Source organism: Zingiber officinale, chromosome 2A, assembly GCF_018446385.1.
Source record: "Zingiber officinale cultivar Zhangliang chromosome 2A, Zo_v1.1, whole genome shotgun sequence".
Classification (NCBI taxonomy): Eukaryota; Viridiplantae; Streptophyta; class Magnoliopsida; order Zingiberales; family Zingiberaceae; genus Zingiber; species Zingiber officinale.
The window spans coordinates 118,789,445-118,801,445 of record NC_055988.1 but is presented as its reverse complement, the minus strand read 5'-3'; the positions used below and the strand labels follow the sequence as shown (position 1 = coordinate 118,801,445).

Below are 12,001 nucleotides of genomic sequence, written 5' to 3'. Positions count from 1 at the left end.
AATTTTTGCAAAACGTTTTTGATCCATATTCTTGTGCTGTAGAATATAGGAATAGTTATTCTTAGAAAAAATTTAAAGAATTTTGAAAAGGTATTTTTGATTTTAAATTACGACAGTGTATTTAATTTGGAGAAAGGTCAATAACGATAAGAATTAATCTTACTCATTAATTTGCATGAATACTAACAATATGTCACTATTCTCGTTCATATCCAACAAGATATCGATCTAAAGTAGATTCATAACGATGTGTTACCCTTGAATGATTTCATCTTTGAGAATAAAGTAGCTTTATTCTTAACTTTGTTGCCAACTTTTTGTTAGAGAGCATTACAAATTCTCACAAAAGCAAAAGTGAAGTGAGACAATAACTTAGCGGCTAAGGTGTGCGGGAGAGAAAAGTTGCTTAATTTTTAGATTAATATGCACATTTAAACTTACAATAATTAGAAACATAAGATGCACACTTAACTAGTCATTCTGCGACAACTAATCATGGTTTAGCATTCATCTTAAGCGAAGATTAAAGTGACTAAATGTGCAAAGCAAAGGAGAAAAAGATCGGACCACCTTCGGTCATCGTAAGGCCGCTTACTGCGGGACTGCCCTAAAGCGTATGCCCCATCGGACCAGTAACTAGCGTAGCACTTGCCCAGGTACGCGTCTCCGCCGTCGGTGACGCCGCAGGCGTCCTTGAGTTCAGCAAGCGCCGCCGCCACGCAATCGCCGCACTGCTTCCCGGTCAGGTCCCCCACGCATAGGGCCAGCGCCCGCACGCGCCCCGCGGCGCCGACCCTGTAGCTCCCCCCGCCGGATGAGAGGTCGTCGAAGGCGGCGTCGCGCATGCCGAGGAGAGATGCGGAGCTGGCGTCGCTGGCCGGCGCCCCGCACTTTTTGAACAGAAGGTTGGTCTCGAGCTTTCCGAGGAAGGCGTCGTCGGCGTAGCGGATGAGGCAGCCCTTCAGCTGAACGGCGGCGCCGGTGGCGCCGGGGCAGAGGGAGGAGAGCTGATCGATGGCAGAGCGGACGCAGGAGGCGCAGTAGGCGACGGCGAGGTCGGTGCGGCACTGGAAGAGTCCGTAGGCGGGGTTGGCGGCGGAGGCGGCGGTGCAGGTGAAGGATTCGTAGGAGGAGATGGCGGCGGCGTTGGCGAGGGAGGCGAAAAGGGATTCAACGTTGGTGTTGTAGGGAGACTCAACGATGCGCTTTGACTGCGAGCAGCCGACGTAGACGAAGGCAGTGTAATCGTCGAAAGAAGCGATCGTCGTCGAAGAGAAAAGGTAGAGAAAGAAGAAGAAACAGAAGCAGCAGAATTGATGCATTTTGATCGGAAGGCGAAGGTGCAGAGTCTAGGAACGCAGCATTGGAATTTAATCAAATATATTCTGTAAAGGATTGCACTTTTTCAGAGCAAAAGGAAAAAGAAATGAGAATAATTTTTTTTTTTTTTAAAAAAAATCAGAATGGAACGCTCCACCAAGTCCACCATGGCGATGGGCTTCTAAAATAAAAGCATTCAATCATGTTCTCCATAATCTCTGCTTAGATGCAATTATTGACCAAAATTATTTAAACTAAACTTCTTGGATTGAAGCATTTCCATCGACATAACTCTTTAGATGATAGTCTCGTTGCAAAGGAGTCTTGTTGCATTTTGCTTTTAAAGTTTGATTTCATGTATTAATATCGTCAATGCCAACGTCAAAACTGACGCCAAATTTTTCTGAAGCACCAAAGCTCGAAGAAACAGCAAATCCAAAGAGCATGGGAATTTATTCAAGGATTCCCTTGTCGCCATCCCCCCGCATCAGAAGTATCGCCATGTCGAGGCTGCCAAAAACAATGCACGCCCTTTAAACGAAGCAAACCAAGGAGAGAAAACGGAGTCGAGGGAGCACTAGATCGATATTAGAGAGTAACAGTATCTCCCCGGTGAGAAATTAATGGATCAACGCCGCCATAGGAGAGACGGCAATAGGAGCCTTGAGAGCCTCCTTGACCAGGACGTGCCGTCGGGAGTCGGCGGCCTCGGGAACGCGCCCCCTCAGCCGGCGGGGAGCTTCCCTGGCCAGGGACTCGAGTTCCAGGACCTGTCTTACAGCGTGATCAAGAAGCAGAAGAAGGACGGCGTGTGGATCAAAAAGGAGGCTTACCTGCTCAACAATATCTCCGGGCAAGCCCTCCGCGGCCAAGTCACGGCCATCATAGGTCCCAGCGGCGCCGGCAAGTCCACTTTCCTCGATGCGTTGGCCGGCAGGATCGCGCAGGGTAGCCTCGAAGGCTCCGTTAGCGTTGACGGAAAACCGGTGAGTCTCATCGCCTCCTCGGAATCCAAAACAATCGATATAATAAAGATTGATTTGAGCAGGTGACGACCAGCTACATCAAGAAGGTTTCATCCTACGTGATGCAAGATGACCAGCTCTTCCCCATGCTAACGGTGATGGAGACGTTCATGTTCGCCGCCGAGGTCAGGCTCTCTCCTTCCATTTCCAAGATCGAGAAGAGAGGAAGAGTCTCGGAGCTCCTTCACCAACTTGGTCTTCAGGTAATCAATGACACTAGGCAGTGTTTTCCTAATTTGGAATTAACAAGGTCATCAATGGATCAAACGGTGCCTTGTATGCATACAGACGGCCGCGCATACTTACATAGGCGACGAAGGACGGCGCGGCGTTTCCGGTGGCGAGCGGCGGAGGGTGTCGATCGGGATCGACATCATCCACAAACCGTCTCTGTTATTCCTTGATGAGCCCACCTCAGGTCTCGACTCCTCCAGCGCTTACAGCGTCGTGGAGAAGGTGAAGGAAATCGCAAAAGGAGGCAGCATAGTTCTAATGACCATTCATCAGCCTTCTTTCCGAATCCAAATGCTTCTCGATCGAATCGTCGTCCTCGCAAGGTTACTTAATTGGAATCGCGAAGCTCTCGAGTAGAATTTATGGAAAATTACTGAGGATCAAGTGTATTAATTTTGATACAGGGGGAGATTGATCTACCTTGGCAGCCCCACGGCTCTGCCGGCGCACCTCGCCGGATTCGGCCGCAAAGTCCCCGAGGGAGAGAACGTGATCGAGTACTTGCTTGACGTGATCAAGGAGTACGATGACTCCCATCTCGGGCTTGATCCTTTGGTTCTGTACCAGCGCGACGGTCTCAAGCCCAACCTGGCAGCGCGCACTCCGATTCCCAGGACGCCGCGGACGCCGTTCCAACAGTCGAGCCGCCGCACGCCTCGCCAAATCGTCCTGCGCAGCGACCAGTTCTCCACCACTGCCGGCGCCACACCGCGCGGGAACCCGAATCATTCCTACGTGTCCTACGATTACGACGAGGAGGACGACGAGGTGGAATTCGATAACTCACGGGAGAGGAAGAAGGTGGCGGCGACCCCGCTTCACAGCAGCGTGTACAACCCCAGGTTGGCCTCGCAGTTCTACAAGGACTTCTCGGTGTGGCTCTACCACGGCATCACCAACACGCCCCGCCGGCTCCCCAACTGGACTCCGGCACCGACTCCCGGCCGCACACCCTCCAAGACACCCTTCGCCGGGCAGTACCGCTACCCCAGTCATCCCAGAACGCCCCACGTCCCCTCGCCCCTGCCTCCCCCAAAGACCCCTATTTTCGTCGCCGCGCCTCCGCCGGTGTACGAATACGAGGTGGAGGAGGTGCTCGATGCCGACGAGGGCTCCAAGTTCGCGAACCCGTGGTTCCGGGAGGTGATGGTGCTGTCTCATCGCACAGCGCTCAACGTGGTGCGCACGCCGGAATTGTTCCTGTCGCGCGAGATCGTGCTGACGGTGATGGCCCTCATTCTCTCCACTCTGTTCCACCGGCTCAACGGTCACGACTTCACGACGATCAACCGGCTTCTCAACTTCTACATCTTTGCGGTCTGCCTCGTGTTCTTCTCCTCCAACGATGCTGTGCCGACGTTCATCCAAGAGCGGTTCATCTTCATCCGCGAGACGTCGCACAACGCCTACCGCGCGTCGTCGTACGTGATGTCGACGCTGCTGGTGTACCTGCCCTTTTTCGCAGTGCAAGGCTTCACCTTCGCCATCATCACGCGCCTGATGCTGAGGCTCAACAGCAGCGTGCTCTACTTCTGGATCATCCTCTACGCGTCGCTCATCACCACCAACTCCTACGTGATGCTGGTGAGCGCGCTGGTGCCCAGCTACATCACCGGCTACGCCGTGGTCATCGCCACCACGGCGCTCTTCTTCCTCACCTGTGGGTTTTTCCTGAAGCGGACGCAGATCCCGGTGTACTGGCGGTGGCTCCACTACATCTCGGCGATCAAGTACCCGTTCGAGGCGCTGCTGACGAACGAGTTCAAGAACGAGCTATGCTACACCGGCGACTTCGCCGAGCTATCCACCGGGCCGTTGGGCGATGTCAAGTACAGCGAGCGGCACGAGCGGGAGGGCATCTTGCCGGCGGTGTGCCCTCTGATCGGGGAGGATGTCCTGAAGACGATGGACATAACGATGGAAAGCGTGTGGGGCGACGTCGCCATACTGCTGGCTTGGGGCGTCCTCTACAGGATCTGCTTCTACGTGGTGCTCCGCTTCTACTCCAAGAACGAGAGGAAGTAGCGATCGACATGGCGAAGGATGCTGCTAATAAATCCATGTGTAAACAATAACATCGATTATTCCGTGAACCAAATTGTATCCTTCCATTTTAATCCACTTAATTATTTCTCACATTCAAACCCTTTACTACGGAATTAAATTGTAATCATCATCATTAATTAATTACAGATTAACTTTTCTGAAGTAATGAAATTGAGTAACCACGGAAGGCGGTGCAAATCTCATTCCAGAATCTTCCGCTGACAACCGGGGCCGGCGCCGCCATCCACCGACCTCATCGCCACGTCGCAAATCAAATGTACCTACCGAGTCCCGACGCCCGACCCAACGGCTAGTTTTCCCACCGTCCTGATCTTGCCACGTGCGACGGCCGACCAGTGGTCACGCGGTTTCAAGGCGGGAAAACGAAACTTTAATCTCGGCGGCGATTCCAGCACATTCCAGAAAAACATAGACATGATTTTTATTTTCGTAAATTCTAAAATTTTTCCTTCTTTATCTGCATATAAATACATGAGAGGAGGGTTTACTCAGGGCTACTGAAGTTGAACAGCTGATGAGCAAAAGGTTGAGTTCCGAAAGGTAACTTCGACTTCAGCATTCATCGTTCTCATTCATTAAGGCTATTTGACATCCATCAGTCGTCACAGTAGTTTTGTTTATTTTCTTTGTGCACCTCTGAAGTTTTTTATAACTGTATTTTTTCCTTGCATTTTTAGGGTTCTTTCTATTGAATAGTTCAGAGTGGGCACTGCAGCAAAAGATGGCACTAGGAAATGTTCATCACCAAGAATCAGTTTCGACTATCTTGAAATTTGTCCATAGCAACAACACATTGAGGAGAAAAAGAGTTGCATTATCCAACTCTGTGAACTTGCTCAATTTTGCATCTCCCGTGAAGCTCTGTGGAAGATCAAGATTAGGGAAAACAAATCGATTGGAGAACTTGCCCCAAGATGTTTTGGTACTTTTTTCCTCACCTGATGCTCAAGAATTACAATATTATTATTCTCTCTCAATTTCTAGCTTTTTAGAAACATGTTATGCTTCTGCTTGCAGGTAACAATATTATGCAAGGTCGAGCACAGAGACTTGAAGCGACTACTCTTGGTATCCAAGACAGTGAATGCAGCTGTAAGTTTCATCTATTATGTCTACTGATATTTTATCTCAATTTGCTGACTTGTTTTGGGTATTTTTGATTCAGACATCAGTGGCCAAAGAGTTACATTTTGCTTTTGCCACTCCAATCTCAAATCCTGTCTTTCGGGATGAGACCGACGATCGCCAAGAGACTCCGAATGCGCCTAAGCAACAAAGGATTGCGAAATCAAGGCTTGATGGCTCAAAGCTTTCAAGTATTGCCACAGCTCTTTTCACTTCATCAGAGGATGAATAGTGTTTTTGTCGGTGTACAGTTCGTAGTTCTAGTATACACAGGGATTGTTTTCCTAGTTTAGATTCTACATTGATACTTGTTAGTTCATCCTGTGTTTTGTGAAGACATGTAGTTATTTATATTCGCAAGCCATCTTCAACTCTTTCATTGAAGAGGATTGGCTCTCTGTAACTTATGTTAATATTAGTAATGTATGTAGAAGAATCATCTCATGTGATGTAATGTACTCAAAAGATTATAATAAAGTATAATTCTTGAAGATGTCCCTTTCTCTGACCTGAAACTGATGCATCTTTCTCCTACCATGCACATTAAAGATAGTGGCATGGGTGCTGAGCACAGTGCAAGCCAAGCCACACACAGATGTGTAGTAATAGGACATTGGAAGAGATTAGAATTCCTTTGAAAGGGTTGGAAACCTTTAATTTATTGGTCATTTATATGATTTCTGTAGTTATTCTTTAAACTTCTTATGTAACCTATAACTGTCATACTTGTTACTGAACATTTCCCTATCAAACTCCTATTGCTCAACATCATCTGCTATTAAGTTTGGTCACTTAAATACTTGCGGTAGAACAGCATATCGACAGAATAAATGAATCTCTATCTGTCACAGTGCGCGAATCCCAAAGGGACGATGCAATGCATGTGGTTGCTTTTAATCTCGCAGTATCAGATACAGATCATGACTCGACAACCATTGTTTTTCCATTATTGTTCAACTCCAAGACTGTCTGTAGTCTCCACTTGATCTAATTCAGCTATCAAATGAAAGATAAAGTTTTTCTGAAGTGTTGAGCTAAAGGTTGGAGCTTTTTGATTGGCAATGGAGGCAGAAAAAGCAGAGTCCCCTGCTTTCTTCTCAAGATGTCACCTTTTCTTCACTGCCGGCTGTTCCCACTCACTCTTCTCCGTCATCACGGCCGCCGCCCTCCTCGCAGCTCTCTACCTTCCTCGGCCGCTTCTTACTCTCCTCTTCTCCCCTGTCCCCATATCCACCGTTCTCCTTCTCTCTGTCTTCTTCCGGTTCGGATCTCCGCCGATCGAGATTCCCATCGCCGCAGTCGTTCCAGACGACGACGACGACGCTCTCGCGCTGCTTCACCAGGAATCTATGATTGAATGCAAGAGGGAGGCCTTCCATAGCCATCCAAAGTTGAACATTTGTGACAGAGACGGGGAATGGGGCCGCCTTGACAGACGGCTTGAGGTTATATATGAAGATTACGAGGATGAGGAAGCTGGCGGTGGCGGCTCGCCGGAGTGGTTGGAGTGGCGATTCGACCATGGTGTTATAGTTTCGGAGAGATTGTGCAACTTGAAGTTTAACTATGCTGATTCGGGAGACTCTGGATCACCGGAAGCGAGTGCAGTGGCAGAGCTGTGGAGTTCCCCGGATGAGATCCGGCTGCAGTGGGAGGAGGCTGAGGAAGGGGACGAGATGATCGAGATCGAACTCAACGAGGATACTCTCATTGAGATCGATATCTCCCGTAATCGAGAAGCCTCTGCAACTGCAGCGGCGGAGTGGCCAACGGCCGTTTCGTTCACCGCCCAGCAGTGCTTAACTTATAATTTGGTAAATCGAAGGGCTGATATGTAATTTTCATGCTTTTCTTTTATTATATTAGATTAATTTTATTTTATATCCTTGCAATTTCTTATTAATTATAAATTTATAACGGACGCGCATCAAGTGGACGGCAGATTTGCCCATAAATAAAAGGTATATGTATTTTTTAAAAGAATTTGAAAATTTTCTTTTTATTGATCTTTCAGTAATGAAAATTTTCTTAATCTGACACAATTTTAGTAGGGATGTATGGGCGATAGAATGTGATATTCAGATTTACTGTCGGGAGAGTGATTATAAAATCGAAAAGTTCTCTGTAATTTTATAAATCAAATCTCTTCATCTCGGATGTTCTCCTAGTCCTCTCTATTCTCAAGACACTGTTGTCTTTCTTCTTGTGAATGATCCTTAGACGCACCTTTTGTTGGGTCCGAATTCGAAATTCGGTAATTATGTTTCTACACTCCTATGCATTGCGGAAATTTAAAATTTTATTTATGATTTAACAATTAAATCAAAGGAGTGTTCATATAGTTTTTAAAACAAAAATAAATATGATCTTAATCTAAGCATGCATTACAATCTAATCTAACCGTATAAGTAAGATCCTAAAAGCAGAACAAGATAAACAATCATGTGATTAATTCATCTAATGCTCATTTAATCATTTTATTGAGACATGCTAAACTATCTAAAATAAATATATTAGATCATTTAAGCATAAACTAAATAAAACTATTAACACATGTATCAATATACATATGAATCATAGTACAAGCATAAACATACCTTCCAAATATCCTGTATTTGGGGATGACTCCAACTATTCCGGTTGTAGCGAAATAACTCATCGTTGTTGTCATAAGCTCGTACTTCTTTCGTCTAATCCGGTCCACGATCGGAGTTCTCTTTCCAATACTTGATCGCACTAGAGATCAAGTGTCATTTTTCGTCAAGACGGTCGAAATGTCTTCTTCGAAGGTGAGGAAGAGGCTGCCCAATTACTCCTTCACAAGGGGTTGTCTAATAGCCCTCAACAAGTGGCTACGCCTTCTAAAATTCTTCAAGAAGGTGGGCGGCTACAATGATTCTCGAAGAAGAGAAGCAACAACCAGGAGATGAATCCTTTTCGATGGAAGAGAGATCCACTACAAAAATAGTCAAGAATAACGATTGAATTTTCCGTCGGCATTCCGTCGGTAGTTGCGATTTCCGACGAAATACCGACGAAATTTATGATGTCGGGATGAATTGGGTCCGCGCTCAATTTACCGACGGAAATGATATTCAATTGGTAATTACCGACGAAATATTTCATTTCGTCGGTGTATTTTAACGACAGAAAACTTATTCCGTCGGTAGAGGATAAACGGAAGGAAACGGATGTTACCGACGGAATCATAATCTCGTCGGTAATTGCCGACGGAAGTTTTGGTTCTGTCGGCATTGTATCGTAATTGTCTGCTGTAGTTCGATATAGTGCCGACGGAATTCTTAATTCCGTCGGTAATATTCAATAAAAATTTGAAATACCTCCTTCTAATTTCCCACTTATCGTATATACAATTTTTATATAAATAAAAATCATCACAAACGATGATAACACAAACACAATTCATAATCAATCACAATCCATACAACCAACTCACAACATACAATAAGCTCACAACAAACAAATGACAAAACTATCTAAAATACAATACAAAACATAATAATAAGTGGACATATCTCCAAAAATCAATACAAAATAAAGCATAACTATCCAAATATCAAGTACTCACAATCATAAACATCCAAAAGTGACTTACAAGTGAAAGTCAAATACAAAATATCCAAAATACTTACCATATGATATATCACCTACACATATATCTAAATATAATCCTATAAAAATCAAATATAAGATATTATAATCAGAATGAATCGATACATATATAATATATAACTCAAAAATTGTAATATATAACTAATTTTATATGTAAAAAAATATCTGGATTATATTTTAGATATCCAATGATAGCACGGTGGTGAATGTATCAATATGGACTTCTGAAAAATATAATACAATTTAAGATAAATATCTAAGAATATTCAAATAGAAGAATTATATTTGACTTAATTAATGTGTGATAAATTAAAAAAAAAGTTGTAATTGAACATACCTCAGAAAAATTTAATTATCAGCAGGGTCTGATGGGTCTCGAGTCTCCTATGACTCAATACCATGTTGTGACTGGGGCTCTTGTGACTGGGGTTGCTGTGATCGGTCTAATCTAGCAATGGCTGCTTGCATCTGGGACAATGTCTGCTCCTGAGCAGCCCACCTCTCCTCCCACCTCTGATCCATGGTAGTCATTTGAGTCTTCAATTCTTGATTTTTTTTCTTCTTAATGACTCCACCTCAAAAGAAGAAAAAGAGGAACTGCACGACCCCTAGGAGTCCTCAAGCGATCAAATACCACCTTGACCTGCGAGCCAAGACCATAGAGGAAGGAGTTCTTTGTCCTTCCACCTACAACATCATAATAAATTTTATTTATTTACTGGGTGGATAGATCCTGTGACTCCCCTCCCTCTACTGGTGGTTGAGAGCCTGAGCAACCCTACTTGTCATTTCCTCATGTGTAGAAAAAAAAATATACAATTTATATCTTGTACACAATTACTATAGCTAACTAATCATTATTAACGATTAAATGTAATAAAGTTAATAATTGAAACCCCAATGTTCTTGGATCGAAGATCAACATATGTGTCATCCTTTCTCTGATGAGTCTTGAGAAAGATCTTTAGGCAAGTAGGTTGTCTTTCTAAAGAACACTCCTGCATGCACAAATAAGTTTGGCCAAAATTATACAAGTTTGTTAATAAATAAAAATTTAATTTACATAACCTCAACTAAATTAAATTCACTAGATCGATAGCATGCTCAACAATAGATCGAGATCCTGATGTATGCCGAGCAGATCCGGTACTCGGGTCACATGGATCTGTATTTCTATTTTCTCGAGCTTTTAGAGTCTTTGTCTATCATTTTTCTGCAGACCAAGTGGCCGTCCATGCACCCCAAATCTCGTCGGATACATAAGCTGGTCTAGTGTCATCTTTTCTCATATAATATAAGAGGTCTTTGTATAACTTGGCACAGTAAATATTTCAAGTCGCTGCATATTCTACCTCGTGTCCATCCTCCCATGTATATTTTTTCTGTAATTAGAAATTAAAAATTTAGTATATTAAAGGATAAATATATTGTACATATTCAATTTACTTACCATAAATTCTTTATAATAAAAATCTTTAGTCTCACTGTCTACATATCTCCATGTAGTACCAGCAATGCAGACTCTTTCTTTAAATTTCCTGGTAATATATGTCGATACTCGATGATTGTCAGGAGTAAACCTGCATATAAACAATTTTAATACATAAGATATATGTTTAAAAAAAGAACTTGAATTGCTAATAATAAAAAAAATACTTACGACTATTCAACAACCCTAAGAACTGTAGATCCACGGAGTGGTGGTGCTGGATGATCTGCCATGAGATATAATATCTACAAAATAACATTACAACACATCATAATAAAATTTACTAACATGATAATCAAGCAATAAAACATGATTAAAGCATAACTTACTTGATGAACAATAATGCTAAAATTTAATCAATGCTAGACTCTGGAAGCATTTCTACTCAACATCAATAGTTTGTAAGTCGTCGTCGCTAGACTCTGTTATGTCAGCAAAATCCTCACTACTGGATGTCTCTCCATCATCTATCTCCTCGTCAGTGGCATTAACATCTACAAGTAATTGTGATGTAGATTGGAGTTATGAATAAACTAAATGTATCTCTACTTCACTATTCTGAAATACATCATGGTTTTGAGCAGTAATGGTGTTCGACATTTCTATGGTCGAACGAGGCTTCATTCGACAAACAGACAACCATTCACTAGCTCTTCTTCTCTTCATAGGATATTCAAGATAAAAAACTTGACCCGCTTGTATTATAAAAATGAAAGGTTCAAATTTATTGAACATTTTATTTGCATTAACCTCAACTAAATTATAATTTGGATGTATTCTAATACCTATTCTTGGGGTCGGATCATACCATGAACATTTGAACAACACACACATTTTTATAGGTAATGCTGGATACTCAACCTCTATAATTTCCTCAAGTCTACCATAGTAATCAAACTCAGTGTTATTAGTGTCGATAGACCCTTTAACACAAACACCAGAATTATAAGTTAATCTCCGTGAATCTCGTTGTGTCACATGGAATTTGAAACCATTAACATAGTAACCAGAGTAGACCATTATTTGGCGAAGGGGTCCTGATGCAAGATTCAATATTCTATCATCTTGCACATTTGATATTCTGCGGTCTTTCACCTATCAAAAGATT

At 43.4% G+C, this 12,001-nt stretch overlaps 3 protein-coding genes across 3 annotated transcripts; 2 read left to right on the top strand and 1 right to left on the bottom strand.

The window, feature by feature from the left end:
• Positions 1–407: 407 nt before the first annotated feature.
• Positions 408–1,436, bottom strand: LOC122042084 (plasmodesmata-located protein 7-like). Its single transcript, XM_042602021.1, has one exon. It carries the CDS (start codon positions 1,320–1,322, stop codon positions 513–515), a length of 810 nt encoding a protein of 269 aa, XP_042457955.1. The 5' UTR covers positions 1,323–1,436; the 3' UTR covers positions 408–512.
• A 171-nt stretch (positions 1,437–1,607) lies between these two features.
• On the top strand, positions 1,608–4,813 carry LOC122042083 (ABC transporter G family member STR-like). Its single transcript, XM_042602020.1, has 4 exons — positions 1,608–2,306; positions 2,369–2,548; positions 2,634–2,902; positions 2,984–4,813. Exons 1-4 carry the CDS (start codon positions 1,944–1,946, stop codon positions 4,602–4,604), a joined length of 2,433 nt encoding a protein of 810 aa, XP_042457954.1. The 5' UTR covers positions 1,608–1,943; the 3' UTR covers positions 4,605–4,813.
• Positions 4,814–5,068: 255 nt separating this feature from the next.
• Positions 5,069–6,272, top strand: LOC122039938 (F-box protein At1g61340-like). Its single transcript, XM_042599350.1, has 4 exons — positions 5,069–5,186; positions 5,324–5,568; positions 5,664–5,738; positions 5,812–6,272. The coding sequence occupies exons 2-4, from the start codon at positions 5,368–5,370 to the stop codon at positions 6,001–6,003; spliced, it is 468 nt and encodes a 155-aa protein (XP_042455284.1). The 5' UTR covers positions 5,069–5,186; positions 5,324–5,367; the 3' UTR covers positions 6,004–6,272.
• The last annotated feature ends 5,729 nt before the right edge of the window (positions 6,273–12,001 follow it).

What these genes read in the sequence shown, in the direction of transcription:
- LOC122042084 (XM_042602021.1), bottom strand. Translation starts at nt 1,322, where the DNA reads ATGCATCAATTCTGCTGCTTCTGTTTCTTCTTCTTTCTCTACCTTTTC.
- LOC122039938 (XM_042599350.1), top strand. Translation starts at nt 5,368, where the DNA reads ATGGCACTAGGAAATGTTCATCACCAAGAATCAGTTTCGACTATCTTG. An exon ending in ACTTGCCCCAAGATGTTTTG is followed by an intron (nt 5,569 to 5,663) that starts GTACTTTTTTCC and finishes TTCTGCTTGCAG; the next exon opens with GTAACAATATTATGCAAGGT. An exon ending in CCAAGACAGTGAATGCAGCT is followed by an intron (nt 5,739 to 5,811) that starts GTAAGTTTCATC and finishes TTTTTGATTCAG; the next exon opens with ACATCAGTGGCCAAAGAGTT.
- LOC122042083 (XM_042602020.1), top strand. Translation starts at nt 1,944, where the DNA reads ATGGATCAACGCCGCCATAGGAGAGACGGCAATAGGAGCCTTGAGAGC. An exon ending in TTCACCAACTTGGTCTTCAG is followed by an intron (nt 2,549 to 2,633) that starts GTAATCAATGAC and finishes GTATGCATACAG; the next exon opens with ACGGCCGCGCATACTTACAT. An exon ending in CGAATCGTCGTCCTCGCAAG is followed by an intron (nt 2,903 to 2,983) that starts GTTACTTAATTG and finishes ATTTTGATACAG; the next exon opens with GGGGAGATTGATCTACCTTG.